Source organism: Zootoca vivipara, chromosome 6 (genome assembly GCF_965207765.1).
Source record: "Zootoca vivipara chromosome 6, rZooViv2.hap1.1, whole genome shotgun sequence".
Classification (NCBI taxonomy): Eukaryota; Metazoa; Chordata; class Lepidosauria; order Squamata; family Lacertidae; genus Zootoca; species Zootoca vivipara.
This window is the reverse complement of record NC_142589.1, coordinates 72904610-72928898: the sequence shown is the minus strand read 5'-3', so window position 1 is coordinate 72928898 and position 24289 is coordinate 72904610. Positions and strand designations below refer to the sequence as shown.

Below are 24289 nucleotides of genomic sequence, written 5' to 3'. Positions count from 1 at the left end.
AAGCTAATTTTGGGTCGTTGTTGATGTTTGTTGTGGTTTTAATATGTTGGAAGCCATCCAGAGTGATTACCGGGAGAGATCATCAGGGGGTTTGGGCTGGGTGTTCATCAGTATGCGGATGATACACAGCTCTACCTCTCTCTCAAATTAGAACCAGTGAAGGCGGTGAAGGTCCTGTGTGAGTGTCTGGAGGCGATTGGAGGATGGATGGCGGCTAACAGATTGAGACTGAATCCTGACAAGACAGAGGTACTGTTTGTGGGGGACAGGAGGCGGGCGGGTGTGGAGGACTCCCTGGTCCTGAATGGGGTAACTGTGCCCCTGAAGGACCAGGTGCGCAGCCTGGGAGTCATTTTGGACTCACAGCTGTCCATGGAGGCACAGGTCAATTCTGTTTATCAGCTCCATCTGGTACGCAGGCTGAGTCCCTACCTGCCCGCGGACTGTCTCGCCAGAGTGGTGCATGCTCTAGGTATCTCCCTCTTGGACTACTGCAATGCACTCTACGTGGGGCTACCTTTGAAGGTGACCCGGAAACTACAACTAACCCAGAATGCAGCAGCTAGACTGGTGACTGTAACTTGGCTTCTCGTAGCCACATAACACCGGTCCTGAAATACCTACATTGTCTCCCAGTACGTTTCTGAGCACAATTCAAAGTGTTGGTGTTGACCTTTAAAGCCCTAAATGGCCTCGGTCCAGTATACCTGAAGGAGCGTCTCCACCCCCATTGTTCTGCCCGGACACTGAGGTCCAGCGCTGAGGGTCTTCTGGTGGTTCCCTCGCTACGAGAAGCCAAGTTACAGGGAACCAGTCAGAGGGCCTTCTCGGTAGTGGCACCCACCCTGTGGAATGCCCTCCCACCAGAGGTCAAAGAGAACAACAATTACCAGACCTTTAGAAGTCATCTCAAGGCAGCCCTGTTTAGGGAAGCTTTTAATGTTTGATTTCTGTATTTTAATGTTTTGTTGGAAGTGGCCCAGAGGGGCTGGGGGAACCCGGCCAGATGGGCAGGGTATTTATTATTATTATTATTATTATTATTATTATTATTATTATTATTATTATTACCAGCTGTGATAAACTTCATTGTGATCATCACCTTTAACAACATTATTTGTTGGGATTGAGGCTACTGGCTTTATACCTTCCCTGCCCCTAACAATGAAATGAAAATGCTGCAATGTTTGTCCATGTTGAATTTTGCCTTATTCTCTTTCCTCCCACCAAACGTTACTACAACAAAGTCTCCTGTGCATTTGGAGGGCGGGACAGTGGCAGAAGGGTTTCAACAAAGCCTTAAATAGGACCCAATGTATAACGGTTCTAGGCTATTTTATGGGGGTTATTGTTTATTTCATCATCATCCTACATAGTTTTTGGGTTACAAAATTTGACTACCAAATGGAAAATCACCAGATTCCCACCTCAGATTTTAGCTTTCCTGAGGCACTAGGAAGACAAATCTTGGACCCAGTTGTAGTTTGCCTGTGGTTAAAGAATTATTGATACAAAAAGTGTCCAAAATAAAAGGATTCTTACGTTCGATAGTTTTTTCATTGCATAGGTCAGTATAGCAGCACTCGGCTTTCATTACAAAATATCCCGAGTATGGTGAAGTATAACCAATATAGCCTGGGATACAATCCTCAGTGTTAACACAGTCACTGTGGTGACTTAGTCTGGGTTCTACTTCATCTGTGAAGAAGAATGAGAAAGAATGATCAAGTCAATCATTTTTGCCCCAGTGTAGAGTAGCATAATCAGAATTTTAAATACACAAATGAATTGGAAAGTCTTTAATTTAAAGCTGTACATTGATCTGTACACTTATTATTATTATTATTATTATTATTATTATTATTATTATTGACCCAGCACTTATGACACAGGTTGTTTTTCTTTCTTTTTTTAATGTGACATTTCAATTAAACATATTGACAATTGGAAAAGGCATTCAGTTTTTAAAAGTATGTGAAATGTCTATTCAGCTTCAGCATTAGTCCTTTCTGAATATTGTATGGCACATCCAACATCTGACACCTGCCACTAGGTCTTCAGATGCAGGGAAGAAAAGGGGAGATGATTTTCTGGAAACATCACATTGAGAGTGAAGAGCTGCTGGACTTCCGGCTTCTGGCCATGGAATTTGGCTGCTTTCCCATGAGACTGGGCCCCAGTCATGCACGTAATTCAGTGTTAATATGGGGGCAATAAGTCCTGCTCCCCCCAGTGTAAAGGGGGACAGACCGTCACCCACAGATCGTCCATTATCTGCCACTCGCTACAGAATGTAGGGGCAGGGACACTGGATGCTGAGCACAGCACGAGCCATTGTCATGAGCCGGGAGATCCCTGTTTTCTAAAAATTATTAAAATTCAAACTAAGAAACTGGTGTGTTCTGAAAAGAAGGAGATTTTAAAAAGACCTGCTAAATGAACCAGTCACTGGATAGGAAGGCATTAATCTGAAAAAGACTCTCATTGTTGTGTTTTGGATTTACGTGAGGTGAGCGGCTATTCTTCTACACATCTACATTGACTGTTACATGCCAAACCTCACTAAGAGAGAATTAATTACCTAAAAACAGGAGGACTTCTAACATTAATATGCTATTTGGCTGTGCAGTCCTTTGTGGAAGTTCTAATTAGACTTGGCAACAGATGAAGGATCCTCAGTCGGGAAAAAATGGCGTCTATCGGTTTGGGCGCAGAAGAAAAAGAAATGACTTCCCCCCTTGGGGGAGGGGTTTGAAAACACTTGTTGGATTATTACTTGGGAAATATTTCACACAAAACAGTGCATTTGCCTGCACAGGTTATTGTTACAAAAGGTGAAAGTGAGAGTGAATCTTTGATTTTGGCATACTTTCCTAGGGCCCGGGGCAGCAGGCTGGATTTTGGAGGAACTGAACAATCACCAAATAATTACTGACTGTGAAATATACCCTATAGCACTGATTTTCTATGGAAGACCTATTTTTGGAATGACAGCTAGTTAAACAACCTGAGAGACTGCTGTACCAATAATCTTACTAAATGAAGGACAGTTGGAAAGCAGCCTAGAGTCGAAGATAAGATGGGGAACGAAAAGGGAGAACTGCGCTGAAAAACTTACTGAAGACAAAAATAATTATGGATTTAATCATGATAAATCAATACTGGAGACTGGGGTATTACAAGGTCGTACAAAGATGTTGTCTGAAGTATATGAATTTTTGTTGGAATGGCATACAAAAGATGAAGACATTAAGGAGGTCATGACTAAGTGGGCAATGGACCTAGGATATAATATCGAGCATGAGAAATGGACAAGACTATGGAATTTAGGAATAAAATTTACCGCATCCATGACCTTAAAAGAGAATTTGTTAAAAATGATGTATAGGTGGTACTTAAGACCCCCCCCCCAAAAAAAAAACTAGCCAAGATGTACAAAATGAAAAATAAGAACTGTTGGGAAAGCACTGTAAAAGAGGGCAATTTTTTCCACATGTGGTGGTTGTGTGACAAGGTGAAGACTTTTTGGAATAGTGTGTATAATGAGTTTAAAAAACCAGAGGCATTTTTGCTAGGAATGCTTGGAGAGGACATTGAAAAGAAAGATAAGAAATTCTTCCTGTATGCCACAACAGAATGAAGACTACTCCTCTCACTGTGGTACTTTGCCACACCTGGGATGCTGTGACTTCCTTTCTCTGGATTTTAAGTGATAGACTCAATGTTCAATAGTGAGTCCTATGGTCCAACTGCCTACAATGCAGGGATCTCAACTTAAGCATCCATGGCAGATGGATAAGTTAGCTTTGTTATTTCACTCTGGTTTGTACATTTTCAAATGATTTTTCTCATTGCAGGTTTATGTGTCATTTTGTCCCATTAGACTGCAATCGTTTCTTTCTGAATAAACCTACTTCACGTCAAATTTGTGTGTGTTGATTTGGGTACAGCCTTGGTACTAAATCTAGTTCTTGCTTGCTACTGAGCAAGTTTGCAACTGTGAGGCTCAGAGAGCAGAGACCCCCGTTTTCAGTTCTTGCTTCTTCAAAATCTTATACTCTCTGGTCCCAGTCTAGTTGACAGAAGGAATGGGGGGATGGAGTTGGCAGGGTTGGGGTGTGGGACCCAGCTGTAACACAAGGATCTGAGCCCTTGGGTTTGGGGGGGGGGCATCTTTCACACAGATCACTGCCTCTGTTTTTATTTGAACTTTGTGTGGGTTCTTGCATAAACAGAAAGAGGACAGGCGTTCTCTTCTTTCCCAGGGATATGGCTAAATGACAGCTGATGTTAGAAGAAACTTCTCAGCTGACAAAACTAGACACAGGGTTGTGACCAGGTGTCCAGAACATCATGAGGAGGGTTCCCACCTTGTTCTATTAAAACTCATTTAAGCAATTGGATGGAGATCTTTTCCTGGAACACTGTAACTCCCAAAGTGCTCTACTCTTACCCAATTTCAGCAAATTGTTGGGGCAAAGGAAACTAAATGTTTGGCAATCTGACCTCTGTTTTTAATTCAGAAAAAAGTTGCAAGTTTAAGTTTAAAGTTGCAAGAGTGGAAGATTTATTTGAAATGTCAGCATGGTGCATTTTATTCATCTGGCGTTGTTCCGTGTAGTTGGATGTTCAATGGCTTTGGGTGAATCTTTAATGAAAAACTGAAGCATTTGAAGCCGGGAATATGTTATATCAGGAATTCTAAAACTGTAAAGTGCAGACCACTCATTCCAGATTAATATCTCATTCAGCCATGATATGATACAGGGGTGCTGATCTGGTGTGTATTACCTTAGTGGGTGATTTGTAAATTCATTGCCAACAGCTTTTGGAACTTTCTAAAAAGAAAACCAAAGGTCAACAATTTGTTTATGTCCAGATTTTCTCTTCTTGAAATATGGCAACCCGAGGAAGAACTGAAGTATAAATTCTGGCTCTCCTTCACACATTCTTTTTAATTTTAGCTATCTCAGCCATCTCCCATGTCCTCATTGTTAATATAGGTCCTCTTGGGCCTATATATTCATCACATCCTGCATTTATAGTGTGTTTCATGCACACAGCAGAGCAGCTGTGATGGATCAAAATGGATGTCACTATGCCATATCTGTGTCCCTTCTGTAAGAAATGCTTGGACCTTTGTTCACATTTTTGATGCTTTAAGTAAGATGGATTTGACTCCAATTTGGTAGATTACCAGCATTGGAGCACCTGTCTTATACCTGCTAGAAAGTTCTGGTTAGCCCTTTTTACCGACACACAAAATGTAACTATTGCTCTTGCAGAATAAAACACTGCAGTTATTCCTCTGTTCCTCTGACACCTGCAGTAGGAATTTTAGGGGAGGGGTATTAATTGGCCGCAGGGTCTTCCCTTTTATTATTTTATTATTTACTTCACACTGCTGGGAAGAATTCATCTGGCATTTGACAGTGGCATGGTATGGTTGCTCTTTGGATCTTTAAGTCCAAGCAGATGAAGCAGTTGGGGACAACACATTAATTATGTTGGCATCCATCTGTCTCAAGAGACAGTGGAGTGCACCCCTGGAGGTGAAGTCAAACTTTTGATTTAGCAGCACTGAAGTCACCTCCCCAGGGTGCAAGCCTGGGCTTTGTGTATGGAGGTCCTGGGCTTCCCAAATGACAAGACCCCCTTCAAGACCCTTTGCTGATATGGTCCAAAAGAAGCAGAACAACACATTAGGCACCAGTTTGGGTACAGGAGTTGCCATCCAACCATATTAGGGACTCCACTCCAGATTTGTGTAGGGCAGAGGTTATCAGCCCATGTGCCTTGGCACCCTTCAGTGACTAAAGGGGTGCCACAAAAGGGCCCTCCTACTCTCTCCTTCCCTGAAGCAGAATGGGCACTGCAGTGGACCAAATCTCCCAGGTTGAACTGGCAAAATGAAATTTATGGTCAGCAGATGGATTCCATTTATTTTGACATGCATGGTCCATTCTGGCCCTTAGTTTCCAGTTCGTACAAAGCGTTATCACTCCCCCCCCCACACACACACACAAATGGTGTTCTAAAAGTGTCATCAAATGTTCCAGCTGGGAAAATCTAATATAAACATTGTTAAGTGTTGCTCATGAGTATGGCTTCTGTATGTAACACATGCAGGTCCTTCTCAGAACATGCATCTTGATGTCTACTTGCTTCTGCATGAGAGTGATCTGAATTGTGTAAAATGAGATTGACAATTCTGCCAGCCAGGACAAAAACAGACTGGCTATGAGATGAAACAAGGCTTCTCCATAGATTCTAGGATCCAGGCTGACTTTTTTGAATGGAAGATGATACTTTTCTACTATCCATGATAGGCATTTATAGTGGTTTTATTCTATATTAAAACAAAATTGTGTCCCTCAATTCTCAAATAATCTGGTTCCCTAACTCCCCACTAATGTTTCCAAGATTCCCAAGATCACTGACTCTTAGTGATCTTTTATTCTACTGAAGCAGATTCTTTTACAGAATGAAGTGGGGTTGTGCTTTCTCTCTGTCTGTCTGAAAGGCAGATCGGGTGTTGCCCACTTTCCAAATTTAATACGAGGCTATGGGTCCCCAAAACGTTGACGATCCTTTCCCGAGCACCCGGATGATCCCCCTGGTCACCTATGGTTCCTGAGCTTGTTTCTTGTGCAAACAGGCTTGTTGTGTTAGGAAGCCTGAAATATAGAAGGCAGAAGGCACTTGCAAGGGACCAGCCTGCACCAGGAAGGATCTGTGATTATGCTGAAGAGCCACAATTCCTGCTCATTTGCAAGCCGCACATCTTCAGAGAAACTGCTTGCAGAGGAACACTATGCAACAGGCAAGAAAGAGAGTCAGGCAGCCGGCTCCTGGCTTCACACAGCTGGTGATCAGGGTAGGTCTTGGCCCAATGCCTGCCTATACTTACCATTCCTGAAGGAGCGTCTGCACCCCCATCGTTCTGCCCGGACACTGAGGTCCAGCGCCGAGGGCCTTCTGGCAGTTCCCTCACTGCGAGAAGCAAAGCTACAGGGAACTAGGCAGAGGGCCTTCCCGGTAGTGGCACCCACCCTGTGGAATGCCCTCCCATCTGATGTCAAGGAGATAAATAACTACCTGACATTTAGAAGACATCTGAAAGCAGCCCTGTTCAGCGAAGTTTTTAATGTGTGACATTTTAATTTTGTTGGAAGCCGCCCAGAGTGGCTGGGGAAACCCAGCCAAATGGGCGGGGTACAAATATATTATTATTATTATTATTATTATTATTATTATTATTATTATTCCCTCCAACATTTCGCCAATGAATATTATTAGTATTATTATTATTATTATTATTATTATTATTATTATTATTATTATTCCCCACCCATCTGACCGGGTTGCCCCAGTTACTCTGGGTGGCTCCCAACATATATAAAAACATAATAAAACATTAAACATTTTAAAAAAAATCCCTATATGGGGCTGCCTTCAGGTGTCTTCTAAAGGTTGTATAGTTACTTATCACCTTGGCTCAGGGGTCACATAACTCCATACCCTCCAACATTTATCCAGTGAAAACAGGGATGTCCTAAGGAAAGGTAGGACATTCTGGGATCAAATCAGAAACTGGGACAGCTTCAGTAAATCTGGGATGGCCTCTGGGAAATAGGAACACTTGGAGGGTCTGCCTTCCTACCTGAAGCCCCACTCCCAGACAGCCAAAGATTGCTCTGGGCCATCCACCCTGATCTGTAGTGGTCCACGCCTCCTTCAAGTCTCTCTGAATATGCTTGATTTGGCCCAGGCCTTGGCGAAATCTGATGCACAACCCTAGTAACAAGCCTGATTGAAGTACAGAAGTACTGCTTAGCTGGTGATATTACCGACATGGGCCACCTCAGTGCTTGCATTGTAGAACTGCAAGTGCCAGGGATACACAGTAGAGTAGGTGGGTGGAATTATTTACTAGGACTGTGTGCTCATTATTGGCAGTGGAGGAAATATTGTTCTGGAACTCTGCCCCACTCTGTTTGTTTCACTGCTACCTGATTTCACCACATTGCTCATGTTCAAACTGCCAGTGCTTGCCCCTGGCTATGCCTCCCTGAATTTTCAGGAAGCTAATTTGGCTTCCTCCTCCACGCCCTCGTGAGCCATAACCTTCAGAACCCATCTTATTTATATACTCTGTTTCCCACGTATTAGAAAGCAAAATCTGTATTTTCTGGTGGCTGTTCCTATGCTGTCTCTGTTTCAACAGGACTTTCCTTAAAAAGTAAGCGTCCATAAGATTGCACAACCATGATTATCATTTGCACAGCAGGGGTTGGGATAAATGAACCCTTAGGGCGCCTCCCAACACTACAATTCTACGATTCTAAGTAGTTTTTAAAAAGGGAAACATTCAAGTGAGATTTGTTTAATTCTAAAAAGCACACATGCAAAACTGTCATATATGTCAAGTCAGATCATTAGTCCTTCTCTCCACATGCTGCCTTTTTTGATTGGCAGGTCCTCTCTGAGATCTCAAAGCAGAGATTCATTCCTGGTCCTGGTAAAGGACTCAAAGGTGACTATGGGGTTGCGGCGCTCATCTGGTTTTCAGGCCGAGGGAGCCCGCATTTGTCCACATACAGCTTTCCGGGTCATGTGGCCAGCATTACTAAACCACTTCTGGCACAACAGAACACTGTGATGGAAGCCAGAGTGCACAGAAACACCATATACCTTCCGACCACAGTGGTCCCATGGATCTTGGTACACAGGGTCTGTTAGCTGCAGATTGAGCGTGAAACCTTCCATCTGCAAAGCATGTTTTCAGCCACAGAGTTCAGAAGAAATCACAATACATTTCATTTCATTGACCAATTCATTACATTAACTGATTAAAATCACCTTTTCAATTGCCTTTTAAAAAAGCCTGCCCAGTTAATCTAGAGATGCATTCATTCATTTATTTAAAACAATTATTTTTTATAGATGTAATTACAAAAACTGCAGCTGGCAGCCAGCATCTTAGAAGAAGCATCCTCCGTTTGCTTCATTTAGAAGGTACGCCTCTTCTAAGTTGGCACTTGCTGCAACTGGTGTATGTGTGTGTGTGTGTGTGTGCACGCACTTGCACATTAAACGTCACCATCATTTGGGGGCCAATGGGCACATTTGCAAATTGGAGAAAGTGCTGTGGGAACCTCACATACCCTGCAACATTTGCTACAACAGCAAAAAAAAAAATCAAGCAAAATTTCAGAACTGGGAGGGAACTCTGTGGGAGCCAGGTAAGGCCTGTGAGGGCATATGGGTGCCCAAGTGCTGCAAGCTGGTGATTCCTGAAGCATGCCATCTTAAAAAAAAACAAGTAAAATATGCTCCACCTTTTGAAACTGTTGTTTTATGCAATTTTGAGTTGATCAGTTAAAATCAGTTAAAACTTATTTGCTTAATCAGCTAACATGGCACTCCTGTGCACACTTACCTGGGAGCCAATCCCAGGCAACCCAATGAGACTCCTTTCTGAGTAGAGAGGCATAATGTTTCTGTAATCCAGGGATGGGGTGCCTACAGCCCTCCAGATGTGGTTAGACACCAGCTCACATCATCCATGATCATTGACTGTACTGGCTGGGTCTGATGAACATCCAACAACATCTGGAGGGCCAATGACTCATTCATCATCCCTCATGCAAATAGTTTCCCAACTTACACATTCTCATGCATACAGGGGTGCGTGCACACCACACACACACACAAAGACAGATGCATTAGGATCCCCCTTAATTTAACTAATTTGCTCTTTGAAATCAAATGCAAGCCTGCAAACAGACATTAGCAGATGCTGGAGCCTGAACTTCTAGGAACGGCGCCTTCTTTTGTTGCATTGCATTGGAGATGCTTTTCCCAGCTTGGCTGAGGAAGACGCCTTGAACCAAATGGAATCAGTAAAGGAATTTGTCCAGCAGGAGCCCAAGGAGATAGGGCACGAGAACGGTGAAAGCAATGCTCCCGGATACCAGGCTGGCTCCATCTTTTGCTTTCTCTATGTGGCTGGTGGCGATCGAGATGTCAACCTCTCCAAAGGTCATTTTGGTGCCCTTGACAAGGATTTTTGCTGCGTGAGTAGCACAGCCTTGCCCAAAAAAGGCCGTAGATGGATGTGTATAATCTGCAAAAGGACAATGCGGGAAAGAAATGGTATCATCCCTGCTGTGAAGGAAATTGACAGTTGTGAAAAATAAAATTCTTGCATGTAGCTTAATTGGGGAATTGTGGGGTTAACTTATTTAAACCCAGCCTGTGCAGGGAACAAATAGGTAGGTGGTAAAATTGCACATGGGCAAAGTCTGCAGTTGGGACTCAGACCCAAGTACTTCCATGGGTTTTGTGGATTTGGAACCAAGGGAGTTGAAGGATATGTTTTGGAACCAGATGAAACTTGAGGAAATCATGGTGGGTCTCAGGATACAAAAGAAATACACATTGGGCTGAGGAAACAGCAAATTCTAACATAAGCCTTTAGCTTTAGGGACTGTCTCTAGATGGAAAGCTGCAAGTGTTTTAAACTGACATTTCTTTCTGTATTTTTGCTCCATTTAAGGGCTATGTCTGGGAAGCTAAGATGATGGGTGACTGCATTTCAGCAATTGGGTCTCCTTTGCTTCTACCCGCTCTATGTACAAAGGGTTGTCTCCAGCCAAGTTCCACTCAGAATGAGCTCACTGAAACTAATGGGTCTAAGTTTCTCACATCCATTTCAATGAGTACTGTATTATTTTTTCCAATCACAAACTGATGCAGAATGTGACTGAACTTAAGAAGGGTAAAATTGAAAACTGAGAGAAACCGGAATTCATGGGCTTGCTTTGATGTAGAACAAGGGTTGGGTTTTGGCACAGAGTTCACCTGTGGATAAGCCTAAACTCCTCCATTGTAGAGTCAGTTTGGTGCAGTACTTATGAGGACCTGCTTAAGGTCTGGGTTGAAAGAGCTGGACTTGGGTCAGTTATTCCCTTTCAGCCTCACCCACCATAGAACTGCCAAGAGAATAGGGGAGAAGCTAAACTCCTTGGGATTAATATGGAACAATGATGAATAATCCTCAATCAGCATACCGCATTCTCATTTACCTTGGAAATCCCCAGAAATGGTGAGGCAGTAGTCTTGGGATCCAGTGCAGTTTTCCTTCTTACCATGGCAGGGCTTATCGCTGAAAACGAAGCATGTAGGGCACACCTTCCTGGTGACGGTGGTGTTTACTGCAACAGTGATGACACGAGTGATGAAACATACTGCTGAACTGGAGGGGAAAACACTCTGCAAAAACAACAACAACAACCCTCCCCTTTTGCAGTTGGGGAAAATGGAAAAGGCATGAAATTTCTCAATTTGGTGTGGGGTGGGCATCAAATATTTTCTGAACTGCCCAGGCCTCCCACTTCCTTGGGTTGTGGTTGGTCCTTTTAATAAACAAGAACTATTTTAACCAATGCGTATAGTTCCCCTACTGGTAGGCAGCCTTTCCATAAGACAGAGTGAGACAGTTGCCTCAGGCAGGAGCTGCAGTGAGTGGCCAGGAGATGCTGAACAACAGAACTGTGTGTACCATTTCCTTCAGCTAGGGTACTGCCCTCAGTTGCAGTGGAGGATGCTACCTGGCCTGCAGGGTTGAAGTGAGATCACTCTATCTCCACTGGTGCTGCTAATCACAAGTGTTGCACTTGCTGGCTTTTCACAAGCATCTGGTTGGCCACTGTGAGAATATGATGCTAGACTAGCTGGGTCATTGGCCTGATGCAACAGGCTCTTCTTGTGTGCCTATGTGGAATGAGGGGGGCGGGGGACAATATTGTCCCTCAAGGCAGGCAGTAAGTTGTCTTGAGCCAGTCCTGCCCAGAAATGCCCTTAGACCGATGCTACTAAGAGCCAGAGCTCAGTGGTAGAACATCTGTGCTGCATTTGATCTCTAGCACCTCAAGATGGGGCAGGGAGACAGCCTTGTCTGAAATCCTGGCGAGTCACTGCCAGTCAGTGTAGACAATACTGAGCAAGATCATGAGGGACCAGCCATCTGAGTCAGTAAAATGCATCTTCCTTTGTTCTATGTTCCTATATTATGGTGTCACAGGACCTTCCATTATTTTGTGGGAAAACTGAATGGTAGAGCACAGGTTTTGGATGCAGAAAGTCCCGACCTCTCCAAGTACGGCTGGAGATGTCCCTACTCTGAAATCCTTGAGCAGCAGTAGCAGGAGCCAATGTGGCAGCGGTGCAGCTTTAATAATAATAATAATAATAATAATATATTTATACCCCACCCATTTGGCTGGATCTGAATAGTTGTTTATTTCATTGACTTCTGGTGGGAGTGCATTCCACAGGGCAGGCACCACTACCGAGAAGGCCCGCGGCTCCTCCTCTCTTGCACCCAGTCTCCTCTGTCTCTTGCTGATGCCACAGGTTGGGAGCTGCACATCTTTCCCTTACGTGGCAGTGGCAGGAGAGGGAGCAGCCACTGAAGCTGTGCCATGCTCGGCTCCACAACCAGCCTCCTCTTCCTCCTCCTGCCACCACCACCCGCTGGGGGCTGCTTTCCTGCTCCTTCCCCTCCGCAGCAGCAGGAGGAGCCGACCACTGAATCTGCACTGCACTCAGCTCCACACTTGGCCTCGCCCCCCAATGGTTCTAAACAAGGGAGGCTGCCCTTCTCCCCAAAAAATAATAATTTGGAGGGCTCAAAAGAGCTGGGCACTAGGAGTTGATGCCTACCGCCCCACCTATGGAGTAGACAGCACTGAGCTGGATGAGCCCTACAGCTTAAGCAAGCCTCCTTGGTCCATCATACTACAGAATTCTTCTCTGTGAACTCTAGAGGAGAAAAGATGGTGGCCAGATGCACTTTCTCTCCCCAAATAGAAGTTTCATTTCAGTCCTACTCCACCTTGCTTCCTTTTTCTTTTATTCTTCTTGTGGCAATTTATTAATTTACATACTGCTTGATGCCATAATATGCACGGAGAATGGAGACCAGTCATGAAAAGCATTAAAATGTTAACATCCTCGATCGAAATGCACAATTTGACAATCTCATTAATGGCATTAAAGAAATATACCTGCATCATTAATAAATGCAATAAAAAGCACAATCCCATTAAGATAACATAACATTCAAAACAGAAGGCTGAAGTCAAGGGGATGCCTGCATAAATAAGTGTTTCTGCAGTGTATCATTATAATTACTATTGCTTATTATTGTTAGAATTAATTTTATTTTCTAAATTTGTTCCAAAAACAGCAAAGATGCAACACTGTGACATATAGAACAGCAGAGATTGTGCATCCCATACAAACCATTCCCTACCCAATGTTGTGTAATAACTTCCCTCACCTTTCAGGAATCCCAAAGGAGAAGGGAGTAAAATTTCAAAGTGACCAAAAAAACAAAGGCACAACTAAAATCAGACAATCTGTAATTCTAAATAACTCTTCCTTTATTCTCACTCCTATAAACAATTTTTGTTTGTTTTGTTATTGCTCCTATAAACAAGGACACTGCACCAATCAGCTGTACATGAAGGTTTCTTCCCTTTTTGCTACACAGATGATCTGAGTGATTCCCCCCCCCCAACCAAGGGGCTAATTTGCTTTATGCTGCCAATCCAGGTGAGGCCTCTTGTGCAGGGGTCAGCAACCTTTTTCAGCCGTGGGCCGGTCTACTGTCCCTCAGACCATGTGGTGGGCCAGGCTATTTTTTTTGGGGGGGTGAACAAATTCCTATGCCCCACAAAAAACCCAGAAATGCATTTTAAATAAAAGCACACATTCTACTCATGTAAAAACACACTGATTCCCAGACCGTCCGTGTCTTTGGCAAAATATGAGCAGGGCATGTTGAAAGCACATACATTCCTAACACAGGCAGCACAGAAGCTTATCCTGCACCCAGGAAATGCCAACCGGCCAGAAAGGGACCTGGCTAACTTGTCCCCATCCCTTCCCCAACCCTCTCTTTCCCTCTCCCTCTCTCTTCCTTGCACTGATTTGGGGTACTGAATCATCAGGTGAAGGTTTTCATGGTACAGAGCTATCCCCTGGTCACCTGCTCACTCCTGCAGATAAAACTGCTTCAGAAAGAACATCTACATTGGCCAACTCAGCAGTCGGCAACCCTACTTGCATCTCCAAAGCACAAGTTGTAGCCCTGCCCAGCTTGGTGCATCACAGATATCCTCCAGATAAACTCCCCACTCTCTGGCTGACTTAAAACAGCAACAGAATTTTCCTCTGCCTCTCACACTACCTGAATGATGTGACATTCCAAAGGCTGGAGAGAGACTTGCAGCTATCAAAGCACAGCAAGTCCTTTCATCACATTGTGCAAAGCCAGGGCAATAGGTCTATTCACAATCATCAATACAAGAAAGCTCTTAAACTTTTCTTATGGGTGCTTCACTCTCAATTTCACTTACTTAGTATGCAGTGTAAATAACTTCCCTATTGCCCTTCAGTTAGGATTCCTGGGATAGGAAAATAAATTTGATATACTCATTTCTGAGACTCCTACTCAGCCTTAATCAGTTCTGGACCCCACATACCTGCAGGTCTAACATTATTGCAGTTTTTCGTTTTGCAGCATACAGAGTTCCAGGTAAAATTTGTCCCTGCTGTGAAGACCAAGTCCCCTGCTTTGCATGCATCGAAACGGGCCTTGTTGCCTTCACAGCCTCTGAATTCGCTTATGAGTCTTGCTTTGGCTTCAAAAAAAAGAGGAAGGAAACAGAAGAGAGTTAGGGAGATTAAAAAATAATGTGTTAAAACCAATGACCAAACAATATCACCCATCCATTAAAGCAGCGGAGGGGAAACTTTTTCAGCCTGAGGGTCGCAGCCTATCGTCAACAAATGCTAGGGGTGGGAGGGACCAGGGGTAAAAGTGGGCAGACCTGCAGGTGTGACTCGTATCTTTGTGCCCTAGGCTAGATTCCAGCCATGCAAAAGTCAGGGGGTTCTACACACATTGTTCTACCTCCAGGCAAACTAGTTCAGGGTCACTTCCAAACTGAAGAGGGCATGGAGGAGGACCGGTGAGGGGTGTTGCCTGGGCAGAATGAGTGGGGCCTGGGGAGAGACCGGAGGGCCAGAGAAAGAGGACTGCCCTTGGCCCCTAGACCTGAGTTTACCCACCCCTTCATTCAAATGTACCGCAAATGCACATAATCAAGCACTGATGTATTCAAACTTGTGGTCAGCAGTGATCTTTCATGTAAGGGCAACCATGTTCACAATAGTGTAGCTGATTCCATCTGTAATATGCTGGTGGTTCACACTATTCGGACAGTGCAACTGGTATTTGACATGTTCTTCAGATTCATAACAATCCTTGCTGCATTCCTCCTCCCCCCTCCCCCCACCTTTTAATTAGGTTTCTAGAAAGGCTTCTTTTAGTGTTATCTGGAAATGTCCCCAGGGACACATTGACCTACATATTGTAAAATTCCATTCCGCTGAAATGCAGGATCCTCCATCAACTGTACAAGCATTGTTTTGACACTCTTTTGTACCAGGAGTACAGACACATTCCAGAGAGTTTGCTGAGGGGAAGATAATAACATTGAAAACAGTCAACAATAGCAACTATCACGATGATGAGCAACACTGGTTCTTATTTCCTTTGTTTCTATTTTGTTTTCTAATCCCAACCTTTCTTTGAGGAATTCAGGATTATGTGCCACTGCTGCAGTCACCAGACCCAGTCACAACAGCACAACCTAGGCCTCATTAACTCCATGCATTTAAAGTGTAGTGATGTGACTTCCCCTCGAAGAATTCTGCAGTTTGCAAAGGGTGCTGAAAGTTCTTAGGAGGCGCCTATTGCCCTCACAGAGCTATGCTGGATTGATTGTTAAACCACTCTGGGAGATTCTTGCGGTGAAGCCATGGCTGCTTAAAGTTCATAGCACTTTAAATGTGTTGCCATAGTCCCCTGCAAGAGGACTCTGCTGTTGCATTCTGGTCCAATGACAGAGAATGCAGCTTCAGGACCATGGACAGATCCCAATGAGCAGCTTCTTCTGACAAAGGCTGGTTGCAGACTAAAGCCTTTTGAGCCTCTGTCTCCAGGCCATCTCCTCCTATGATTACTATATCTCTCCTATGTCAATGTTTGGTAGTCTGCTCTACGAAGACATCATCCAAGTCTTCTGTCTGGCTTGGCAGCCTATAGCAGACCCTCCACAGTAAGGTCACTATTTCTCTCTCCTACAATTTTTACCCCTATTCTCTCAATCTGTTTTCCATGTTCCAGGTCATAGGTTTATTCACAAGTGTACACATCCTTTACATATAATGCTACTCTTCCTCCCTTCCTGTTTGGTTTATTCCTTTTGAACTAGTTATACAGCTCAGTTGCTACATTCCAGTCATGAGTTTCATCCCACCAGGTTTCAGTAATATGATTCAACTCACCTGCAGCTATCAAGGCAGCAAAAAGATAGAGAAGAAACAACTTCATGATTCTGGGAACTGAAGCAGTCTGGTGTCAATGGAAGAAAAATATCCCACAAAGGAGGTTTCTGCAACTGCAACACCAAAATGATGGGAGATTTTTAAAAAAAGCAATCGAGAATCAACATGAAGGCAAATGAACAAAACAGAATATGGTGGTTACAGCAACTCTAGTGTGTTATGTGGTTTTGAGTTCCAATGGTCTTGGTTTTGTATTTTTGAAATCTCTCTCTGGCAGAGCTGGGCCAAAGCATTATTCTATCTGAAGCAGTAATGAGGATGGCATTCTCCTTTTTTTTCTTTTTTTCTTACTTTTCCTTTTTTCTTTCCATTCTCAGCCTGCCTCCAAAATAACTCGTGATAATGTACGGAGGACAGCTCTGGCCCTCCAGATATTTATTTGCTTAATTTTATTGTTACATTTCTATCACGCTTTTCCTCCAAGGAAGCTCAAAGTAACAGAGGTTGTTCTCCCTCTCCATGTTTCATCCTCACAGCTATTTTGAAAGACAGTGGCTGGCTCAAAACTATCCAGTGAGCTTCATAACCAGGCAGGACAACAACTCCCATCATCCCTGACTTTTGGCCATGCCAGCTGGAGCTGGTGGTAGTTGGGGTCTGTCTGCATTTGGAGGCCCACAGGGTCCCCATCCCTATTTGAGGGTAAATAAATTTGCAAAATGTATTGTTTTACTTGCTGATTTTTCACCCCTTGGTCTCTCCATATTAAAGCTTTACTGCAGGTGTGACTTCCAGATGTTATAACTAATATTACATATTTTTTTATACCCCACATTTTCCCCCAAACAGGAACTCAAGGTGGCTTATAGATAAAAAATAGGAATTGCTAAAAACATAAAAAATTAAGCATTGATAGAATTAAATCTCTCTCTCTCTACACACACACACACACACACACACACACACACATAATTGTCAGGCTTCGGGGAATCGGATCCCTCCCACAGTGGCAGCCCAGAAACAGAGAAAAGATAAAGTTCTTACCAAGCAATTTATTCAATTCACAGAGAGTGACAAAGGAATGCAGTCTTCCCTAAATAATGGTGTTGCTCCAAGTAAAGTCCCACCCCCCTCCATCTTCTATGTCACTCCTGTGTTTGCTAATCTGAGCTTTCTGCCTCTGAGCTCTCTGTTCTGCTATCCTCAATGCCTGCCTGGTCCTGAGAGGGGGGAGGGGTCAGGAATGCTTTCCAAGGACACTGAGTCTGGCAGCTGTCTCTCCCCTGGTGCTTCTCCTTCTTCCTTCTGTTCCTCTTCCAATATTTCCCAGCTTCTGCCCTCTGCAGCCTCTGAACTATGCCCTTCTGCAAACCACTGTTCTAAATCTACACTGTCCTCCTGTTCTCAGAAAGGTTTAGGAGAAGTGGGGTGGTCCCCACCATTTCTCCTCAGTCCAGCCCCTGACATCAATCTATTAAAACAATACAAATTATTACAATAAAAACAGCAGAGCACCAGCTCTTTCATTAAAAGCAGTAAACTCCCAAAGGTCTGTTGGAACAAGAAGTTCTTCACCTACCGGCAGAAGGACAACAAGGAGGGAGCTAGTCTCACTTCTCTGGGGAGGGAGTTCTAAAGTCTGGGAGCAGCCACCGAGAAGGCCCTCTTCTGTGTCCCCACCAAGAGTGCTGTGAGAGTAGCAGGACTGAGAAAAGGGCCTCCCCTGAAGACCTCAAAACCCAGGCAGGTTCATATGACACTGCTAGGGTACTATGGTAAAATGTGCATTAAAATGTATCTATTAGTGAAAATAATGAACGAAAATGCATTAGCACAAATAGGTGTATCGGACAAAATTGCATTGAAATATGTGCATATTAGAAGAAAGTCACCCTAAAATGCAGGTGAATTTCCGTCACTAATAGTTAACTGCTCTCTGCGGTTTGTGTGGCAATATTTCAGATAGCAATCCCATTTGCTCCCACCCAAGGGAATATCTTGGCAAGGCCAGTAGACAAATGACTGTCCTGCCCTCTTTGCTAAACAATTTGGGGCAGGACCCCAGGGCGTGTGCTGCGAGGAGTGTGTATGCAAGGAGAATGTGCCTTGTGTTGGACGCACAGCACCTGAGAGCAAGAGGAGGGTCACACCCTCATAGCAAACACATCTCTCTGAGAGAGGGGGGGGGAGAGAACATTTCAGCTGAAAACCATGTGATGGAGATGGCAGGAATGGATGGGGCAACAGGCCAAGAGGAAAGGAAGACATTCAAGGCTGCCATTGCTGGGCTTGAGGGTCATCTGAACTGAGGGGTAGCAGTGAGGCTGAGAGTAGATGGCATGGAGAGAGCAGATAGAGGAAACTTTTTATCCCTCTCTCATAACACTAGAATTCATAGACATCCAATGCAATGTTGGAAGATTCAGGACAAGTGAAAGCACATTCTATGGAATTTACTCCCCTTGGAGGTAATGATAGCCACCAACTTGGGTAGCTTTCAAAGAGGATAGGAGAAATCCATGAGTATAAGCCTATGCTCTGCCTCCATGGTTTAAGACAGTAATGCTTCTGAATATCAGGTGCTGGAAGCCACAGGAGGGGAGAGTGCTGTTGTGCTTGGGTCCTGCTTGCAGGCTTCTCATTGGCACCTGTGTAGCTCTGTGAGAATTAGATGGTGGGCTTGACGGGCCATTGCCCTGATCCAGCAGACACTTCTTATGTTCTTATATGAGAAGCAGAGACCGGAGAGAGGCAGTGAATGGTACTGCAATGTTGGCATTTTGTCCTTTATCAGGACTGGCGTGTCTACCGTGCTGATAAAGGGACATGGAACTCCCTTTCAGGGAAGCCAGGTTGCTGCATTTCAGGGTGGGTCATGGATAAGGAACCTTTGACAAGAAAGGGGAGGGTGTCCAAACAAAGGGATTTGCACCCCTCTGAGGACAAATGCTGAATCATAGAACTGTAGAGTTGGAAGGAACCCCAAGGGTCATCTAGTATAATTCCCTGCAATGCAGGAATCTCAACTAAAGCAGCCATGACAGGTGGCCATCCAACCTCTGCTTAAAACTTCCAAGGAAGGAGAGTCCACAACCTTCCAAGGGAGCCCATTCCACTGTTGAACAGCTTTTACTGTCAGAAAGTTCTTCCTTCAACCTCCTTCAACTGTTCCTCATAAGGCTTGGGCTTGACCTCAAGCCCATAACACTGTTTTATGTACCACCACTGAATTCTCCCAAGATTTGTCAAACAAACACCTACAGCCATCCTTGGGTTTCATGGTCCTTGTGTTTGTCAGATGCGCTGTATTTTAAAAGTCTCCAACAAGAGGTTGTATTGTATCAGGTATGGGGAACTTTTGGCCTCCAGATATTGCTGAACGCCAGTCAGCCCTGACCATTGGCCAACCTTCCTGAGACTGATGGGAGTTGTAGTTCAGCAGCATCTGGAGCGCCGAAGATTCCCCTCACCTGCAATTGGAGCACAGCTGCTGCCTTGCAGCACTACTCCCCATCAAAGGACGGGGCCCACAAAAAGACATTTTGCCTTGTTCCCCCTGACATCTTCCCACTGGGGTGGTTATATATATATACCTCAGTGCTCTAACACTCTCAGTGATGTCATTGCCTGAGCCGAAACCCATGACTTCTCCACCCACTGCCATGAGCTGCTAACATCATTTACTGTGCCGTAGGTTGCCCTGATGTCATTTAAAACAAGGAAGGTGTTTGTTCTTTTTAGATACATTAGGCAAACATACAGCTATCAACAGTGTTATCAGCAGTACATGGGCAACCGCAGAGCATGAGAAAGTGGAGTGCGCACTGCATGGTACCTTGATATTCATCCACATGCATTTATACGTAAGTGTGTTGGGTCTAGAACACTGGTTCACATTCTAAGGAGGAATGACAAAATAAAAAGTGTCTAAAGGAGGGTGACCAGGGCGACTGAGAGATCTGGAAACCAAGGGTTGCCTCCAACTAAGTTCTACTCAGAGTATACCCATTGAAAGTAATGGGACAAAGTCATGTCCATAGATTTCAATGGGCACACTTGGAGGAGAAGTAACACCAGCTATGACCCCAAGTCCTATGAGGAAGTGTTGGAAGAACTGGAGGAACAGGATAGTGTCTTGATGAAGGGATGTCATGCAGAAAATGTATAGACCCTGATAAACCAAAAGCCTATCTAGTCCAGCATTTTGTCCTCACAGTGGCTGGCAAGGTACCTGTGGGAACCCCAGATAAACAGAACATGACTGCAACAGCACGGCCTCAGCCCAGTATACCTGAAAGAGCATCTCTACCCCCATTCATTCAGCCTGGACACTGAAGTCCAGCTCTGAGGGCTTTCTGATGGTTCCCTTACCGTGAGAAGTGAGGTTACAAGGAACCAGGCAGAAGGCCTTCTTGGTAGTAGCGCCAACCCTTTCCTCCCATCAGATGTCAAGGAAATAAACAACTACAGTGGTACCTCGCTTTGTGAACGCAATCCGTTTCGTGGAGGCGTTCGCTCGCCGAGGCATTCGCTCGCTGAAGGCACGCTTCTGCGCACGCACACAATGCACAGATTGCTTCTGCGCATGCGTGAGCTCCACAGATTGCATCTGTGCATCTGACGCCGCGGAACCTGGATGTAAACACTTCCGGGTCCACGGCGTTGGAAAACGGAGGTAGGCGTAAACGGAGGTAGGCATAAACCGAGGTTTCACTGTATCTGACTTTTAGAAGACAACTGAAGGAAGCCCTGTTTAGGGAAATTTTAAATGTTTGATGTTTTATCGTGTTTTTAATATTCTTTTGGGAGCCGCCCAGAGTGGCTGGGGAAACCCAACCAGATGGGCGGGGTATAAATAATAAATTTATTATTATTATTATTATTATTATTATTATTATTATTATTATTTTGCCTGCTCAGAATCACCAAAAGCTGGAATTGAGAGGCATGCTACCTCAGATACTAGTGATAATGTAGCCATCATGACTAGTAGCCACTGATAGTCATCCACCATTGGTTTATCTACCCCTCACCTTTTAAAGCTATTCAGATTGGTGACCTTTCCTGGTTCCCACAGATTCACCTCCCCACTGAAATTACACTTGAAAAAATACATTTTTTTAGGGGAAGTTGTTTCCCTGTTCACTGTGCATTTGGACACCTCTTAAGATATTGTAACCATTTTTCTTTCATGATGGTGCCCAAGAACAGGAATCAAGTTTTCATTTGGATGCAATAGGAGACCATTTTGAATCGAGGGGTTGGACTGAAGCTTATCAAAATCGCATTGACAGGTGTAACTAAATTTTACAAAATGGTACCTGACATCAAGAGGCAGGTTTTGAACTATATTTGAATATGACTGGATGCCATTTTGAATCAAGATAGAAGACTGAACCTTTAACAACTGCACTGATTTCAACCACCGATATCAAAATTCCATTGATTTTTCAATCTTGGAGAAACCAGGCAATGGTGGCTACCGAGTAACCAGTAGAATAGGCTGCTGCATGTGTGTGCTGCACACAACAGTTTCCTTGATTTGCATGTCTGCCTACAGGCATTAAAAGCTTGGTGACCTCCCCTAATAGCAAACTCAGCTGTTGGTGGCTGAAAGCCACATTGACCAAAATGAGTCCACCGAGAAACAAGCGGCAAATATCAGAATGCTCATGGGAACTGAAAGGATTGCAGAAGTACAACTCCCCACTTGTTTTCTTTTCTTTAGTGGAAATCTAAGGTGGCTATGTCCATGGAAAATAAAATACCAATCAGGATGATCAGTTCATAGAATCATATAGTTGGAAGGGACCCTGCCCATCATCTACTCCAACCCCCTACAATGCAGGAATCTCAATTAAAGTATGCATTACACAAGGCCATCCAACCTCTGCTTAAAAAACCGCCAAGGAAGAAAAGTCCACCACCTTCCAAGCGAGTCCATTCCATGGTAGAACAGCTCTTAAAAGTTCTTCCTGATGTTTAGTCAGAATCTCCTTTCTTATAACTTGAAGACATGGGTTCAAGTCCTACCTTCTGGAGCAGGAGTAAACAAGCTAACTGGGACTGAAGAAAAATGTGACTGTACACAGTGAACCAGTGGTATTGTGAGTGAATGGGGCAGCACTGTGGTTCCACGTTTTGCCCATCATGGCCTGGAGGAGTGAGGATGTTGCAAAGACAGCTTGCCTTCCACTCCTGATCACCTCTGGCCATGCAGAGCTACCAGGTGGGTGCCAGGCATGTTCTAGGATGTCTGTGTAGGAAGACTCTGTAGCTCAACGCTCCTGGCAGCAAACCACAAAACGGGTCATGCACCCTGGAAGAGTCCCCAGAGGGTAAATGCACCAAGTTGTGCTGGGATGTCATAGAACAGCTTCATACAGACCCTCCCAAATATCTTCCCTTTGCTGTTCAGGTCCTAGGCAAGCATCCCTTCCCAAGCACCAGCAAGTCCTGGCTGTAAAGTTGACTAATATCCATAGCAAAGAGTTCCTCTCTTACCTGGTTTTCCCCCTTCTTTGTTGATGCGATATCTTTATGCAGAGCTGAGAGGCATTGGGTTGGTTGTGTGTGTATATATACTCTCTAGGGAAAGGTGAGTAAGTGCCCGCTATCAGTGGGCAGGGAGTAGATATGAGAAGAAAGGGCAGCTTCGGGGAGAGATTTTTAAGGTGGAGGAGAGACGTTGTGATTCATTGTGAGGTGTGGTAAAGAAGGAAACGTGGTTGAAATATCTGGGCAAACTTGAGGGGAAATCTGAGAAACCAATGTCCTAACAATGGTTTGTTTAGGACTGTTTTCCTCCAAACACCAGAAGGAAGCGAGGGGCTGCCCTGACTTGAAGAGGTTTTAAGGTGGAGCGCATGAGATAGGGACAGGCAAATCTGTCAATTTTGGTTTCTCCCAGTTTCTATTTTTTTTTTCTCTGAAGTTCAGTTCTTCACAATTCTACATTAGTGTGGAGACTTTTTTATTATTTTAAAAAGAGTTCTCATAAACATTCATCAGCATTTTAATGCAACTATTTCTAAATATACACATATTGGATGGAATTGTGCCTAAGATACACACCTTTCGCACAGCAATTTTCACTAATGTATTACTTCCGTGAATACTTTACTATATACATTTCTGTAAATGTTCCTTGGCTGTAGAACCACGCTGCAAAATTTGGAGCACTGTGAATTTCAATGGTTTGCATATTGCGTCGAAAAATGCAGCTTAGGGAGGTTTGCCCCAAAACGCAAACTGAAATGAATTTCTTCCCCCATTCTTATTATGAGAAAAGGTTTCCAGGAATTTCCCATAATTGTATGGGAAATCTAACAAACTGGAAGGAGAAAAAACAATGGATGTAAACATTCTCGTTTTAAAAAAAAAAAAAGGTTTCCAGGACAGGGCAGTGCTTGTTTGGAGGTTCTAGCAGGGGAGCGCAGCTATCGTATACCCTTGACCGAAGAACGGTACACTCCTTCTATCTGGGATGGCCGTCCTCTTCCACCAAGCGTGCAGCTTTGGAAGGGACGCACATGGAGTGGTGAGGGAGGAAGGGGACACCCGCCTAGCCAGCCAGATCAGCCGAATCAACCCTGGAGATCAATGGGGTGACAGATGTCGCAGCCAGATCGCCCTCACATCACACAGTGCCTGCAAAAGGAATGTAAGAGTAAAGTAGCCCTTCTGACTAAAGAAGTCCCTTCATTTTGCAGCAAGCCATGCCTGCAAGCTCAGTTTTTAAAAAAAGGTGGGGCAGGGGAGAATAAGCTGAAAGAATTAGTCTCATCCTTCCATCCTGACCCTAGCTGACTTCTAAAAACCCTAGCTGATCTTCTAAAAACTCTCATCACCTTTAACAAGGTAG

At 44.2% G+C, this 24289-nt stretch overlaps 1 protein-coding gene across 1 annotated transcript; it reads right to left on the bottom strand.

The window, feature by feature from the left end:
• Positions 1-9678: 9678 nt before the first annotated feature.
• Positions 9679-23045, bottom strand: LOC118087892 (phospholipase A2 inhibitor and Ly6/PLAUR domain-containing protein-like). Its single transcript, XM_035120957.3, has 6 exons — positions 22930-23045; positions 16426-16538; positions 15444-15551; positions 14556-14714; positions 11091-11219; positions 9679-10129 (listed from the first exon to the last, which is right to left on the bottom strand). Exons 2-6 carry the CDS (start codon positions 16469-16471, stop codon positions 9903-9905), a joined length of 669 nt encoding a protein of 222 aa, XP_034976848.2. The 5' UTR covers positions 16472-16538; positions 22930-23045; the 3' UTR covers positions 9679-9902.
• Between the last annotated feature and the right edge of the window lie 1244 nt (positions 23046-24289).